The sequence below is a fragment of the Phodopus roborovskii genome, unplaced genomic scaffold (assembly GCF_943737965.1).
Source record: "Phodopus roborovskii unplaced genomic scaffold, PHOROB, whole genome shotgun sequence".
NCBI lineage: Eukaryota > Metazoa > Chordata > Mammalia > Rodentia > Cricetidae > Phodopus > Phodopus roborovskii.
This window is the reverse complement of record NW_026126469.1, coordinates 19,397,243-19,413,504: the sequence shown is the minus strand read 5'-3', so window position 1 is coordinate 19,413,504 and position 16,262 is coordinate 19,397,243. Positions and strand designations below refer to the sequence as shown.

General features: G+C 42.7%; 1 protein-coding gene across 7 annotated transcripts in view; it reads left to right on the top strand.

Moving 5' to 3' along the window:
• Window positions 1–16,262, top strand: part of Kalrn (kalirin RhoGEF kinase) — a 503,507-nt gene that overhangs the window by 198,946 nt on the left and 288,299 nt on the right. For all 7 annotated transcript variants that reach the window (XM_051191394.1, XM_051191388.1, XM_051191393.1 and 4 more), the window contains exon 10: window positions 10,714–10,836. In XM_051191394.1, the coding sequence (XP_051047351.1) occupies window positions 10,714–10,836 (123 nt within the window). The remainder of the gene's footprint in view (window positions 1–10,713; window positions 10,837–16,262) is intronic.

Sequence of the window (16,262 nt, the reverse complement as noted above, 5' to 3'; positions counted from 1 at the left end):
ATGCAGACACAGTGCCTGGCTGGAACATAGTCACATTCTCTCTCCATGGTTCTTGGGTGCCCCCTGGTGCTTGTGCTGTTGGGGACTCCACAGAATCATTCACCATGTGGGTTGTCTGATAAGGATTTCATTTCATTCCGTGATTAAATCTAAAAGTTCTCAATGCCTGAAAATACAACCAGTAAAACTTACTATACAGTTGAGAGAATTGAGTCCCAGAGATGTATAGTGACTTGGTCATAACCACACAACTAGTTAATGATAGTGCCAGGACCAGAAAGTAGACCTGATCCATATTCCAGGTGTCCTAGGAAAAATCTCAGGAAAGACACACAGAGACATAAGGTAAGACTATGGGAAACAGAAAGGTGCACATTATTCAGAGGAAGACAGACCACATACCCCAGGCAGAGGCAGAGACAGAGAAAGACAATGAGTAAAGAAAGAGGGAAGCAGACTTAAAGATGAAAGGCATTCAAACTGGTGTGACAAGCATGTAAAAGCAGATACAGACAAAAGAAAGACCCGGGACCCCCCATCCCCAGCACACGCATGCAATGGAAGGATGGAGAGCAAGCCAACCTCTGCCTGTCTGACATCCTGCCCCAGCACCATTTCTGGAGATAGATCCTGTCCAGGTCAGAATATTTGGAATAAGAGAGAAGCAGAGACATATAACCCAAAGCTGTCAGTGAAAGAGATTCCATTTGAACACCTGCTTCCCCACTGGCCTGCCTCCCCCTCTTGGTTCTGACAGGTGTGTTTTCAGCTTTCCTTCTCCCTGCTGGGTTGGGTGAATGTTGGAAATTCATCTTAAAGGCACAACTGGAATTGGATTCATTAAACTGAATAAAGGGGAAGACGCCTGCTGTACAATCAGTGTGGAATATTTTTCAGTCTTTTTTCAGCTTAGTGTAGAACACTATTAGTAACAGCAATAAAATCTCCCGATAGCATCACCCATTCTTCACCCTGTGCCTTTTATGGTCCTGTAACTTCTCTGCTTCCCATGTGTGTAAAAGACTGGTTCCAAGCCCATGTAGACCTCATACGGTTGGAAAGAACAAGGAGTAACTAGACATTTGCTCGTTCTGGGAGAAGTAAATTGCTTGTGTGTTTTCTTAGTCGGTGTTTTGGGAGCACCACAGCAGGTCATCCTGCTCTGCCTCCCCTTCTTCCACGCCTGTGATTTGTTTTGTATGATGTTTATAATATAAAGTACTTTTAGAATGTCTACTGTATGCTAGTCCCTGTGCTAGAAGTTTGAAGCCCCTGCACCTGAAAGCAGACATATGTACCCTATGACTTACTAGTGACACACAGCTGGCTGACTAGGTTCAGGCCAAAGAGTAATGACCGGTGGAATCCAGCATAGAGTTCCCATTGGTGGGAGAGAGGGTTGCACTGATCCTTGATGCATAAGAGCTTGAAGCATCATTCTTAGGAAGGTCAGAGTGCAGAGAGCTAAGCTACATAAGTGCATGCATACATACATAAATACATGCATACATACATAATTCAGAGATATCAGCTATATATGTGCATATATATGTATATACATACATACATACATACATAATTCAGAGAGGTAAGCTATATACATGCATGCATGCAGGCGGGCAGAGCAGGAATAGGAAGTCTGGCTGAATGCCCACTGCTGGCTGGGAGATGGGTCTGTTCACAATGGTGTGAATGGGGCACTGGCACATTTGAGGCCTCCCCTAAAAAGACCATCTTGTTCTTAAGCAATCCACTCCTATAAGCTAGCAGGGGAGTGGCAGTAAGATTTAGCTTGCTTGGTAGCAACGTTCTGAATTGATGGAAAGTACTATTAGAACCAAACTTGCTGAACGGCAAAGGAATCTTCCTACATTAATTTTCCTGGTGCCTCATGTGGAAAATTATAGACTTTACTTTATTGACTTTGTTTGCAAAAGAAAAAAATGCCCAAAAGAGATTTGTGAGTATTTAATTCCAGATAATCAGTCATTTACTAATTGTAGTGACTACAGCTCTTTAATCAGACTAAACCAGTTTGGCTGTTGAAGAATCCATTTGGCATTGTTATGTAATAAAAGGTGTGCATTGCAGGCTGCTTTGATCAGCAATAACAACAAAAAAAAATGATGAGTTGAAAACTAATTTTTCACACCTTTAATCCCAGCACTCAGGAGGCAGAAAGATCTCTGTGAATTCAAGGCCAGCCTGGTCTACAGAGTGAGTTTTAGGTCAGCCAGGGCTACACAGAGTAACCCTGTCTTGGGGAGGGGGAGAAGATGAAGAAGCATAAAAAGCTTGCATACCTCATGCAAACAATCAGATCTTAGGATACTCATATGAGGAACCATCTTCAAGCTTTGAAATGAACTATTTTTCTAGTAAGAATGTTGGGAAGAAATTCAAACATCAAAGAAAAGATTAGTTCCAACTTTGGGGACTAAATTGCCTATAAAAGCTACATTGTTCAGAGCTCAGAATTCACCAGCTGTGTGAGGAAATATGATTGGGCACCTAATCCCTTCACTTGCCTTTTCCTATTTAATTTCACAGCACCATGAGGCAGGTGGCAGTTTGGTCTCCATCTTTCTGAGAACGAGACTCAGGCATAGAAAGGTTAAGTATACTCGCTTCTGATCCAATACCTGGAGGCAGAGCATAGCATCAAACCCAAGAACCCAAGTCTACAGGACATCAGAGCTCATGCTGTTAGCCTGTCTGCTCGGGGATGGGAATAAGACACAGCCCTAGGCCAAGGGATTGTCATTTAGTGCTAGAATGTCACTAATCAGACAGCCCTGGTAGAGGTTTTGGTTCCACAGGATGAAGTTTTCCCAATGCTATGTTGCCTCAGATTGACCCTCAAACTGTACCACAAAAACAGACACTTTTCCTTGTGTCCCATCATTGAAGAATTCCTCTTAACAGCCATTTATCTCTAAAACAAATCGCCCCCGAATACCCTGTCCCAGTTCTCATTTTTCAGTCAGAGATGTTAACTCAGCTTTGGTGAGGCTTTCCTTTGTAGCATATATTTGAATAATACCCACTTGCCTGTGGCAGTAATTAGCCGTTTAAAATTTCTCACTTAAATTTTTAATGGGTGGTAATCCACTCATTCAGATATTTTCGAGTATAAAATACGTGATTCTTTGGGCAGAATGAAAACCCAGCCAGAGTAGCTGAAGCTGGAGGAAGGTGGGAGGGTGGGCAGAGTTGCTTTCTGATTGGAGTAAAGATAGGGATATTCCCATCTCTCTGTGCTCTCATCTTGGTGGACAGGCTCCCTTTTCCCCTATAGGAGGAGGCAGTGGGTACCTCTCCTCTCTTCTTGGACTCTGCAGGTTAGAGGCTGGCTACTTGCATGTTCATACTCCTCTTTCTGGGAGTTTCATGGTTCTCTCGTGCCCTCTTCCTTCTAAATTCCTATTTTCCATCCTACACTCATCCTGCCTTCTACATTCTTCCCTGCTTTGCTTCCCCTCCTGATCACAGCCTTCTCCCATGGTGTTCCTCCCTCTTCCTCTCCCTCTCCTCTCCCTCCGTCTCCCTACCTCCTCCCCCCCCTCTCTGTGTGTGTGTGTGTGTAACACTCTCCCACGTGTGAAAACTCTATCTTAACTGGAATGATCCCCCCAAGATGATGATTTGCAAGGGAGGTTCAGCACTTCCCTGTGTAGGGGTAGTGGTTGGATGTGTCCCCTGTGTGTGGGGCAGGATGCTAGTTAGACTTTGTCCCCTGTGTGTGGAAGGGTACTGGTTGGAGTGTGTCCCCTGTGTGTGGAAGGGTACTGGTTGGAGTGTGTCCCCTGTGTGTGGAAGGGTACTGGTTGGAGTGTGTCCCCTGTGTGTGGAAGGGTACTGGTTGGAGTGTGTCCCCTGTGTGTGGAAGGGTACTGGTTGGAGTGTGTCCCCTGTGTGTGGAAGGGTACTGCTTGGAATGTGAGAGGAAGAAGTCCCTTTGGAGGGGATTACTGACCCTGTAGACTTCCTTGATGCACAGTTTATAGCATCTTTAATGTCCTCAATATATCTTTAATCATGTTCATGAGTAATGAGAAGGTCTTCCCTCAGAGTCACCTCCTGTGCTTAGCACATCTCAGGCCTTAGCATGCTAATTCTAGGGCACTGAGCACCAGGCTAAGGGGTCCATGTTGTTCCTAACAGGGAACTGTGGGAGGACTTTGAGCAGAGAAGCAAAATCAGAGTGGATTTAGGTAATCTGATAGGTGGGCTGGGGGAGTATGGGAGTCGGGAGTCAGTAATGGAGTGTGGCAAGTGTGAGAGAGGATAATTGGATGCTGTGGGTCTGAGAGCATGTCTGTAAAATTATTAAAAAGTGCTATCCATTTTTTTATATAGAAACAAAGGAGGTGTCAGGTGAGCATATTGAGCTGTTTCTCAAAGTTTGGTCCTTAGGTTCTTGGCACTAATGTCAGCTGAGTAGACTGAGGATGCTTTTCAAGCACTCTGTGGGAGACAATTCCATGCTTTTTAATTCAGAATCTGGGGTGGAGTGGCACCTATATTTTAAAAGAACCTCAGAGGACTTTTAGAGTTCAGAGCTTCTGACAGCAGTTTCAAGTCTTACTGGAGAAGGCGGGGGGCTCCATAAACTGGTACCAGGCTAAGATGCCTTTCTTTCAGAAATGTTCCAGGTAGCCCAACTTCAGTTCTCCCTGGGAAGAGGGGTGGGGTGTCAAGGCCCTGTCTGAGGATGGCTGAGACTTGAGGTCTTCGAAGCACAGTAGTTGTTAGGGGAAAGGCAGATTGAGTACCTGCTAATGAATGTTAGCTCAGCCCACCCAGAAAAAAAATGATGGCTTCTCCTGCCATACATTTATTTTAATCATACTTGTTCCAAAGAGGGGACAAAACAATGCCAAAGTGAGTGACTGATAATTGAGCACTTGCAGTGACACCTTGCTGTCTCAGCATAACTATTGCTGTAGTCCTAGCTGAGCCCCTTTGGCAACAGTGTGCAAGGTGCTGTGTGACTAGACGAGAATAGTGATCTGATGGACTCTCCCAGATGCTCTTGCACACAATGTGTACTTGTGTAACAACAAAGTGTGTTCCAGAGGCCCTCTGGTGCATAATCACTTCCGAATGATGGTTTTCTGAATGGATGGGGTGGAGAGCGGGGGCACTGGCACACAGGAGTTGGAAGGAAGAAGTTCTCTGGCATACTAGAAGCATCGGGTGCCCATGTTCTACCATGGACAAATTTAGCCTATTTTGAATAAGGTAATTTGTCAGAGAAAGACAGATAAGGGAATCACAGGGTTGGGATCCTTACTCCATATTTGATTGCAAAAGGCACCCACCCATCTCCTTTCATGGTTTTTACCTCTTACCGTGCAGGAAGTGGTAAAAATAATTTTTCTTTTAGTTCACTTGTTTGGTCATGTAGCACTTGAGAACAGAGCAGTGAACTAAATGAAGCCCTTGCCCACCTGGAGTTCATACTGTGGGTGGAAATAAAACAGGGCTCAAACCAAACAAATATGAATGTGTTGCACAGCCATAGTGAGTGGTTATAGGAATAAAGAGCTGAATGAAAATACCTTGGGGGTCGGTTTAAGAGGGTCCAGGGGTGTGGCACAGGGCCACAAAGTTCTTGCCACCAAGATTACCTCCCATTAGTTCAGTTGTGTTCATGGCCACTGGTAAGTGATGATGAACAGTTTCCTTCAAAAGGATGTTCCCCTCCTCCTTGACTACAAGAAGACTGCCTCCTGCCCCAAAGAACATTCCATCTTGATTCTATGTTAGATGGAATAAACACAATTAGACAGAAAGAAAGGGGTGATTAAGAAACCAGGCATAATTGGCTCTCAAATCTGGTTCAGGATGTGACCATCTCTTAGAAATGGCTGATCTAGGCAAGTACTTATTTCTGGTTGAAATGTCAGGTCCAAGAGCGGAGCAAGAGTTTTTAAAAGTTGTTATTAGACTGTCTCATTGTTGACGTGGTGAGTCCAGGCTACAATAGTGACTAAGTAAAATTAGGCTTGTCCAGAATGGGGTGACTCAACAGAGAGAACAGAAGCCTTAGCTACAAATGTATGTGGCGACCTATGGCCATAAAAATTCATCACCTATCCCCTAAACAGGAGGGCAAGCAAGGGTGCTGTGTGGTGGAGAAGAGGAAGATCTGGTTCTTTTCATTCTCCTAGAAACTACAGTGACAGAGGATAGAGAAACACAAACAGGCAAGTTTGAATGCAGACTGTGAACATTAGGGATATGGAGGAGGTTAACATCCACCCCCAAAGGGCTGTAGGAGGGATCTGTTCAGTGGGGTATATACTAAGCTGGGCCCCTGGAACTATGAGGAGGTTGCTGTCCCATGGGAGAGACAGGCCTGTAGGCCATAATTGTAAAAGGTTTTTTTCTATGTGTATTCTGTTGTTGTTGTTGTTGTTCATACAGAATAATGGGCTTCACCATGGTATTTTTATACCTATGTGGTCTTACACTTTGTTCTAATCAGTAATTGTTGTTTGAAAAGTATCAGAGGATTGGGTGTGGTAGTACATGCCTGTAATCCCAGGATTTTGGAGACTGGGCAAAAAGAACCAAAATTCAAGGACAACCTTAGCTGTATCTTGAGTTTCAGGCCAGCCTGGTAACATGAGACACTGTCTCAAAAACAACAAAACCCACCAAGTCATAGAAAGGTAAGAGCCACCTTACCTTGGATAGGTTATTAAAAGATTGACAATGAGTTCAGTGTAGCTTAAAGTATGACTAGGAAGCTGCCTGGGGAGTGAGAACCTGGAGGAGAATGGCATAGACAGCTCAAGTGAAGAACACTAGGAATAAAACTCCAGAGAGCAAGGTGTGGAGCAAGGCCAAATTTCACTACCAGTAAAGAGTGAACAGGGCTGTCTCAGATGTGTGGGCTTTGTGTACCGAGTTAACAAGCCTCTCAGAACTACACCACAATGGAGAACCCTGTCAACATAGGCATCAATGCCATTTAAGTCTAAGGTTGCATTTTTAAAATGGATTTAGTGGTCCCTGTTTTTATTTAATGGCACCCCATGTGTTAATGATGTAATCATTTATTTTTAACCCTTACTATATAAATTACATCTTAGAAACTAGAGTCACAGCTTGCCACATCAGATTTACAATTGTCATTAGAGGATATTGCCCACTCAAGTTCAGGGTCCCAATGATCACTGCCATTTATGGATGTAGCATATCATGCATGCAGAGAGAGTTCCTATGAAGTCTGTGTCTCTGAGCTAGCCTGCGTTGTTCCTTTGATTGTGTCTGGTGACTACCTCTCCGTTCTGTTCCTGGCAGGCTGGGCCCCTGGTAGTGCACCTTACTGCTTTCTTCTCTGTCTCCACCATCCACATTCAGCCACCAAATCCTGGCAGTAGAGTTTCCAAATCTAAGACCTCATCAGTCTTTTCAGAATTTCTACTTTTGCCTCATTTTCTCACCTCTTCTCGGGCTCCCCTCCAGTTGATTTCCCATAATTAAAGCAGTAGCTTTGCCATGGGGATCTGATGCTGTCTCTCCCTTTTTCAGCCTTTTAGTGGATGGTTATCAAAATAGTTACTAGAACTTTCCATTCAGCACACTATAATTCACTGTAGTTTTGTTCAGATTTCTCTGGGCCTTTCTTTCCTATTTCATTCATACTAGAGCTATGCATGTGTGACTTTTCCATTTCTAACTTAGTTAACTGGTACTGTCTCTTGATTCACAGTAAAATCTCATTTCTTCAGAAACCTCCCTTGACTCCATTTAGAAAGCACCAGGTTTTTGTTGATTTTCATCTCAACAGTTAATGAAGAGTTGTGTGACTTGGTGACTAGTGTTTGCTTGTTAGCCCGTAGACTGAGTTCCTAGAATTGGGACCACTCATGGCTGTCTATAACTTCATATCCATGGGTTAGCTCTAGCACCTGCTTCTCCGGTACAGTAAGACTAGTAAGAAAACAGGAATATGTGAATATTCATGTTCCACTCTTCTCTACTTATTCAAGGACTCTTTAGATTAAAAAAAAAAAAAACCAACATCTCTGGTGCCAGAATTGCTTAAATATCAACTCAAAAGCCAGCAAGAGATCTGCATGGCTCTTATCTTATACCACCTTGACTATAATTCATCATGGAGTATTCTAAATATAATCTTATAGACATAAGAGAGGGACTAAACATGGATTGTGTGTGTGTGTGTGTGTGTGTGTGTGTGTGTGTGTGTGTAGGTAGGTAGGTAGAGATAGATAGATAGATAGATAGATAGATAGATAGATAGATAGATAGATAGATGATGCATTGATGCCTATTTATGCTCATGAGATCCAGGGCTTTTTGTCTAGAGAACCAATTCCTCTTCATTCATTGATATTAAGATTCTGGGTCTGGCTTACCTTTACCAGCTCACTAAAAACTCAATGGTGTCCAGAATTCCAGAGCTGCATTCGAAATTTCAACATGTGGTGTAACTGTGTACACAGCCAGTGTCTACCGAGAAGCACATTCCCAGGCTGTACAGGTCTGCCTGGGAGGTCATGTTACACTGAAGGTCATGGGTCAGGATCAAAAGAGCGTGTGCTGTGCATGTGTGTACCAGGGGTAAGGGCTCTAGCTGAAACATCCATCGGAAACAAAGTGAGCAGAAATCATCACACTAGCAGCACTGTATCTATTGGTTGTGTGGGTGTGACCTTAAGTACTGTTTCTGTAAGTATAGGTAAAGTACTTTTACTCATTTGCTAGACCATTTGCTTTTTTATTTGCTGAGCTGATTCCCACAGAGTCCTTGAATGCTTCTTGTCCAGGTTGCATGGATTACTCCACAGCTTCAGATCTCAGGCAGAAGCTGTGCATGTTCTCAGTATACCACCACAAAATAACTGAAGCTGTGTTAAACTGAATAAAAGCCTCTCAAATATGAAATAACTAAATTTTTGAGTGATAAAGCCTGAGATAATTAGGTAAACTAAGTGGCTCTGACTGAAAATGAATTGCTGTTTAAGGAAAGCAGAATTACTTGAAAAGGAAACAAATTGCTCTTTTAAAAAGGCTTAGACATTGTAGAATCACACCCCCCCTCCCCGTGCACCATGGAATGAAAAGAGAGAACTGTGTGTCAACTAGTAGGTAAAAAGCATTCCTCTTCAATCAATATGGTTTAGGATGGCTGATTTTCTTAAGACTAGTGATAGTTTTTAAAAATCAGTAAAAATTATGAGGCACTGTGGAAACAGTCCAGCTAGCAAAGTGCTCACCTTGTCCTGAAGAAAGAGCCTTAGATTTCTATCCCTCGCTGGCTGCCTGTTTAGAGTTTGAAAAGCTGGAATGCAACACTACCATAGTTTTCTCTCACAAATGCACTTCTAGGATCTTTCTAAATATATGTGTATAGAGCCAGGGTGTGTCCCTTGAAGTGTTTTAAATCTCCATTCCTGGGGCTGGCTCACCTTTAAGAGCATTTGCAGACATTAAGTGATGGCGGTGTCCAAACAGTTATACCAGGGGCTGGATTCTATATAGAAAGAGTTTGTAGCCTGTGCAATGGTTGAGTCTGCTTCTTTTTTGCCACAAGGAAATATATATATTTTTCTTTAAACAAACCTACTTCATCTGAATCACCCTCCAAAAACTTCCTCTTAGCATCCAAGAAGACTTTTACATTATTAATCAGGTGTTTGGTTAGAAGCCAAACATGGGAGCAAGATGGGTCCAGTGGCATGGTGATAGGAACCTCACAGGCATGCCTATACTATAACTCTGACTTAACTGGAACCGGCATCAACTCCTCAGAGGCCAGACGATAAGCTACCTCCCTCCCTTTCCCCTGGATACATTCATGTTTGTGAGATGTATTTTTTTAAAGCTTTGATTCCCTCTGCATTTCAGGGTCTCCATGCACCTTCCCAAGTATCCCGTAGGAAAACATTTCTCACTTAGCATCTCCTCTCCTCCCTCTACTGCAGTAGCCACTACTGCTCCAAGCTTAAATGTTGAGGAAAATGTCTTCAGGCTAAATCACTAAACCTGTGAGAACATGGAGTCTCTACTGCATTCTAGCACTAGGCCTTAGGGTGCAGAGACCTTAACTGATTGGTTTGTTCGGTTGGTTGGCTGGTTGGAGAGAGGTGGCAAGAAGGCAGAGGAGGTTATTGTCCTTGTGATCACCTATGTTGAGCATCTGTCTGGGGGGTGGAAGACTGAACCTTCAGAGCACAATAAGGCAGGGGCCTGTGACAGCTACTACTTCTGTGACAATTTATGGTGGAGTGAGGGGTGACTAGCCTAGTCCTACTTCACTGCTATTACCTCGTTTCCTGTCAGAAGCCATGAAGAGGTTCACCTGTGTCTGGTATCCTGTGTTGCTCATTTAAAACAACACATATACATGTGGGAAACCCTGAATTCAATCCTCAGCAACTAATAAAAACAATAACAGCAAATGGTAATAAATAAAATAATGGAGTGACTATGGCTTTTAGAACTAAAGTAGTGATGGGAAGCTGTTCTAAAGATCAAAATGGCTGCATTGAATTTGGTTAAGAGTGGGACTATTCCATGGCCAATGACTTGTATTTACAATGGACTGGGCATTTCTATCTGGACTACTGCTCTTACAGGCATGGGGTGGGGTGAGTAGGATTCAAGCAGTGCATGGTGCCACATGTCTTTCCTTCTTCTGAGAAATCATTGTTTCTGTCTTCCTTCTCTGGCCAGGTACTGGACTGGATTGAAAACCATGGTGAGGCCTTTCTCAGCAAACACACTGGGGTTGGAAAGTCCTTGCACCGAGCACGAGCGCTACAGAAGAGGCACGATGACTTTGAAGAAGTGGCTCAGGTGAGGTGTGTGTGTGTGTAAATGTTGGATTGATAGTCTGTACTGCTATTCTGTCTTCCTGCCTAATATGAGAAGGCCTTTGACTTCTCTTGGAGGCTAATAGGTGAGTGACCAGTAGGCCCTCCACACTCAGGGTCTTAGAAAATCTTCCTTACTGTATATGATCTAAAAAAAAAAAAAAAAAAAAAAAAAAAAAGTCTCGTCCACAAGGTGGTGCTGGCAGGAGGGTAATGTTTTTAGACCCATCATCAGCCTATGGTTCTTGCTTTTGACTGTCACACCAGATAAGTGCTTGCAAAACTGTGCACCACCCAAGACCAGAAGGAAGAGATAGCTCGTGATGGTCAGCCATGTGTCTAGGGGGGCAGATATGCCCACAGAGTGTTCCTAGCATCACTTCCACCTTTAGTATAAACTTTACTGAATATTCAATCTTTTAGCTGAGGACACACATTCAGTGAGCACTGTTTGATGTGTGAGGATATGTTTGAATAGCTGATTATTTGTCTACCCTAAAACTTAACCTGATTCTGTTATATTTGTCTATTCGGATAGTCTCCAGATAGGTCCTGAAAAGCTTCATCTTCAAGATGAAGTGTTGCTGCACAGCTGGATTTTTAAGGTCTGATCAGTTGCAGTAGACAATAATACTCTTAAGAACAGGGTCAGTTCACTGGAGTAGCAAGGATGACAAAGCTTTGTCTTGTCTCATCACAGCCTTAGCCAGAGCTAGATATGATGCCACATGCAGGCAGCCTTCAATGTAGATGCTACCCTGAGCATTGTGCAGAATCTGAGTCCTCATCTTGGAAGCAAACAGCTCCATGTAGCTTCAAAAAAGAGAACCTACCAAGAACCAAATGAGGACCTAAGAGCTATGGAGCTTTTCTCCAGGGGACCTTCAAGAATATAAGAAAGAAATAAAGAAAAGACAGGGACAGAAGAAAGTGGTCATGCAAGAGACAGAATTCCCTGTCCAAAATTATCTGAACTCCACTAACTTCCAACTTCTGTTTTTTCCTAAAGCATAAAGATTAAAAATTCATTGAGTCTAATTTGTATTGCCCATATACACCTGGGTATGGGGACATCCACTGGAACATAGCCTACCTACCAGGCCACACCTTTAAAGAAAACTTGACCCTCTTCCCTAGAAATTGTCAACTGTCTAGTAGCTCCTCAGCTAGAGAAGGGCTCATGAGCCATTGCCCCATGATTTACCTAACTTTTTAAGCTTCATAGTTATGTGAAGATACTCTGCAGGACAAGCTGTGCTTGATCAGTGTTGTATGGACAGGGGTGCTGTATGGGCTCTGAGGAACAGGATACAGCCCTGATCCAGGTGCTCTGGGTATCGCTGTAGTCTGTTAGGACACAAGGGATTGAAGAGTCCGTGTGCATCTCTCTACAGAGTTGTTGTACCTGAGTGGTCTCTCAGAGTAGAGCCATCCCATAGTTTCTCTGCTCCTCTTCTCTGAGCTGTCCTATAGTCTAGACCCTCCTTTTCTCCGGAAAGATGTCACTCAGCTTTCCTCTGAGTCTTCTCATTGTCTATGATGGGCTATGGCCTCAAGGGCATCTACAGTCTTGATTTGTAGGCCTTGAGAGCCTATGGGCTTTTGTGTGTTGTTACATTCAAATAGGTCTGTATCTACCATGACTCCATTTCTTCTGACTCCTCCACCAATGCCTGACACTCCTTACATGCGGAACAATGCTTTTCAGTTATCAGAAGAGGCACACTAACTTAAATTCATACTAAAGAAAGAATGGGCACATTTTTTAGTTATGGATAGATAATGCCAGCTTTGTGTCATAGAAGACAATATGGAAGCTCAGAAAGTTCTTGTTTATCAGTAGCTCTGCTGAGATTATCTAGGTATATTAAGTTCTGGAGATATCTTTGTATCCTAGTTCTGTCTTCATTTTATGGAGGAGCTGGGTATAAAATTCATTTCTGAGTGTTCGTTGGTGTATACAGTATGCATGACCCAAAGAAAGCATGGGGATCGTGGATAAGCAGCAGTACCATCCTGTTTGGCAGCTATTGCAGTTTTTCTCTGACCCTGACAATGAATAATTCATATTTCCCTACATGGGCTTTCTGATTGGACTCTATCTTTTCTCAAACAGAAAGGCATTCTAGCTTCTGAAGACTCAGGAGTGTGTCCTCTATAAAGAAGATAAAGGTGGACTAAAAGGGGTGAGCCTAAGCAAGGGGGTCATGAGGTTTTGTGAATAAAGGTGGAGGTTGTAGATTGAAAATTAATCAAACCTCTTCCTTTGTCCTGCCCCCAACTCTGAACTATTTGAGCTGTTTAGCAACCTTGAATTGATGATGATCTTTAGAAGAAAATCAGAACACAGAAAGAGCAAATGGACTGTCAGTAGCTACATGCCTGAGACTGGCTTTGCTCTATGGAACTTGATTACTAGGAGATGAAGATAGAGCAATCCCCCAGGAAAGTCTATCCTTCTATTGCTTCTGGTCTCAGTTAGGTGATATTCTAACTGAGGTGAGGGCTATTGGAAGGAAGTGATCTAAACAAAAGTGTATTTTTTTTTTTAAGATAAAATCTCTCTAATAGAGCCAAGCCTGATCTGGAACTCAGTAGTAGTCCAGGCCTCAAACTTGTCTGCTTAAGTCTCCTTGAATGCTGGGATTATAGGTATATGCCAACACAGAAAATTCTTGAACAATGACAGACAGCTGTGACAGAAAGCCCCAGCCTCGCTCCATGTTGTTTGGTGTTGCTGTGGTAAGAGTGGTCAGGAAGGGTAAGGATATCGTCATGTGTCTACAACCATCAGGGGGTCATGTACAAGCAGTTCTCTGGAGGGCTGCTGGTCTTTTAACCTCATCATCTTAGGAGACTTTGATGTGAAGCTGACATGAGGAGTGTGTTTTAAGCACTCATTCTCTGTATTTAGGTTTTAAGGTTAGGGAGAGAACTACTGCCTCTGTTGTGGGTCCCATAAATTTGTCTTTCTGAAGGAAAGAACAGGGCTCAGGGCTCAAGCAAAGGAAATGGCTAACCCTAAGGAGAGCTTGTATGGCATTTTCAATGCATCTTTACTCTAGGATGGTAGGGGTTGGTCACCCTAAGGTAAAGACAGTTAAGGCAACTGTTCAGACAGTTGAAAATTCTATGAAGAATCAGTGTAATGATCTATTATCTACCAATGAACATTCGTTTTTATGCATAATCGCTCTTGAATACCTTTTAAAGAAATTCAAATTATTTGAAGAGGATAAAAGTATTTAGGAGTGTTCAGCCCTTCCTGCAGATGGCACTCTTGCAACAAGCTACCTAGTAGCTATGCCTCAGAAAGGCAGCAGTCCCTAAAAGCTACAAGATGGGTGGGGTTAGGGGCACACAAAGTGCATGTAGTGAGGACCTAGGTAGGGATTTTCCGGGGAGTCTGTGTCCACAGACCTTCATAGTCTGTATCATTTACCTTGCTTGGTTCCTATAGGAGACATGACACTGGTAGAAGTGTTCCCAATCATGAAAAAAAAAAAAAAAAGAAAGAAAGAAAGAAAGAAAGAAAGAAAGAAAGAAAGAAAAGAAAGAAAACAACAATAACAAAACCTGTCAAAAACAAATGACACAGTCATAGACTAAAGCAAATTTTAAGAGGCATTTATATTCTTGAGATACATTGTCATTGGGATAATCAATAAGTGTAAGTTGTTGCCCTAGTAGCATGATTGTGAGGGGATAGATGCAGGTAAGGGATTGGAATACAGCACTTCTGTATTGGCCAGAGATACTGCTGTGTGGTGGGAAAGCCCGTGGTTTAGAGAGAGGATGTACCACCCTGTGAGTGGTCTGCTTTATGGTCTTATTATCTGAAAGGCCAGATTTTCTATAAGCCTGGGTAGTCCCAAATTAGAAACATTTGCATTTGAATATATATTACCTAAAGTCTCAACACACCAAATCACACTTAAGCAGCTAAGCACATTTAAATAGCATTAGTGCAATAGTTTGCAAAGAATAGACAACTTAAAGAAATAATAAAACACGGACACAATGAAGTAATTCAGTCGATAAATCTCCATTTAGTTGTTTTCCTGTATGATGACCTTTTTTTTTTTTCAAACATGATTAGAATATGTTTAAAAATCCATTCTGTATTTGAGAGCAATATAACATGTGTGGAAATAGAAGGACTCTAGTGGGTCAGTGTATATTTGATACCAGAAATTTAAAGTGGCATCAATGAACCTTCAGTGCTAAAGGCAAATAAGCCAGGGTTGTACATGGGGACTTAAAAAGCTGGTCGTTAGCCACCATCAATATGCATGCACCATTAAGTCTCAGTGTTGAGCATGGAGACATACAGTTTCTATAATCCAATGAAGACATAACAAACATATTTAGCTCTCTTAAAAGTTTCATCTTAAGAGAGGAAAAAGTCTTCTCCCCTTCGGAGTTTTCAAAGAGAATTGTGGGTGAAAGCTAAAAATAGCATTATTTCAGTGGTGGTCCACAAACATGGCTGCGGAGGGTGGCGTAATGGCCTTTGGAGTCACTTGCATCTTCTCTTCCATCCGAGAGGATGACCATTTATAGCAGCTGCAGATGGAAGCAGATGGCAAAGGTGGGGGAGCCTGAAAAGATGAAAAGATGCCTTTGTCACACCCCAGCTCCTTTGCAAGGACGAAAGGTTTTTAGGCAGATGAAAAAAAAAAAAAAAAAAAAAAAAAAAAAAAGAAAGAAAGAAAGAAATCTTAGGAAGAGTGCCAAGCAAATGTATAAAAAGTAATGTCATGAAGCTGGCAAGTGGAAGGATGTGTACCAGCTTAGAGATGAAGGGCAGTCTTGCCCTTTGAATTTTGTGTGACATTTCAGATGGATTCCTTGCCTCTGTGCACGCCAGGGAGAAGTCACGAGCTTGAACCGGTGGAGAAAGAATCATGTGACCACTCTGTGGCGCAATATTTTATGTATGGATAACACCCCACCAAGAGTCCTGAAAGTCAGTTTGTTTATCTTTAATGTCAATAATTGGGGTAGGGTCCACTGTTGAAGTTATTATGGAAGAGTCGCCACACATCCCTTATCAAGCCTGTGGATTATCCCCCGTTTGTACTTCCTGCACATTCAGAAGTCATCAGGGCTGTGTTCCTAATGGCTTTAGCAAACTGGAAGAGACTCCCAGGCACAGGTGGTGTTTTTAGCTCCCTTTCCATGTGACATAGTGACTGGCAAGGGAGGCTTTCAGAAACAAATGGCTGTCTGGGTGCGACATATTTCCAAAAGTTTTCTGGACTGTGTCTACAGGGTGAGCATGATGAATTCCTGGCAGGGAGTAGAGTGCATCCTGTGAAGGGTGAAAGGGATACCAATTGTATTGTAAGAGAACCTTGCTGATCTGTGTGGATGGATTTAAATGAAGTTGAAGGAAATTCATTTACT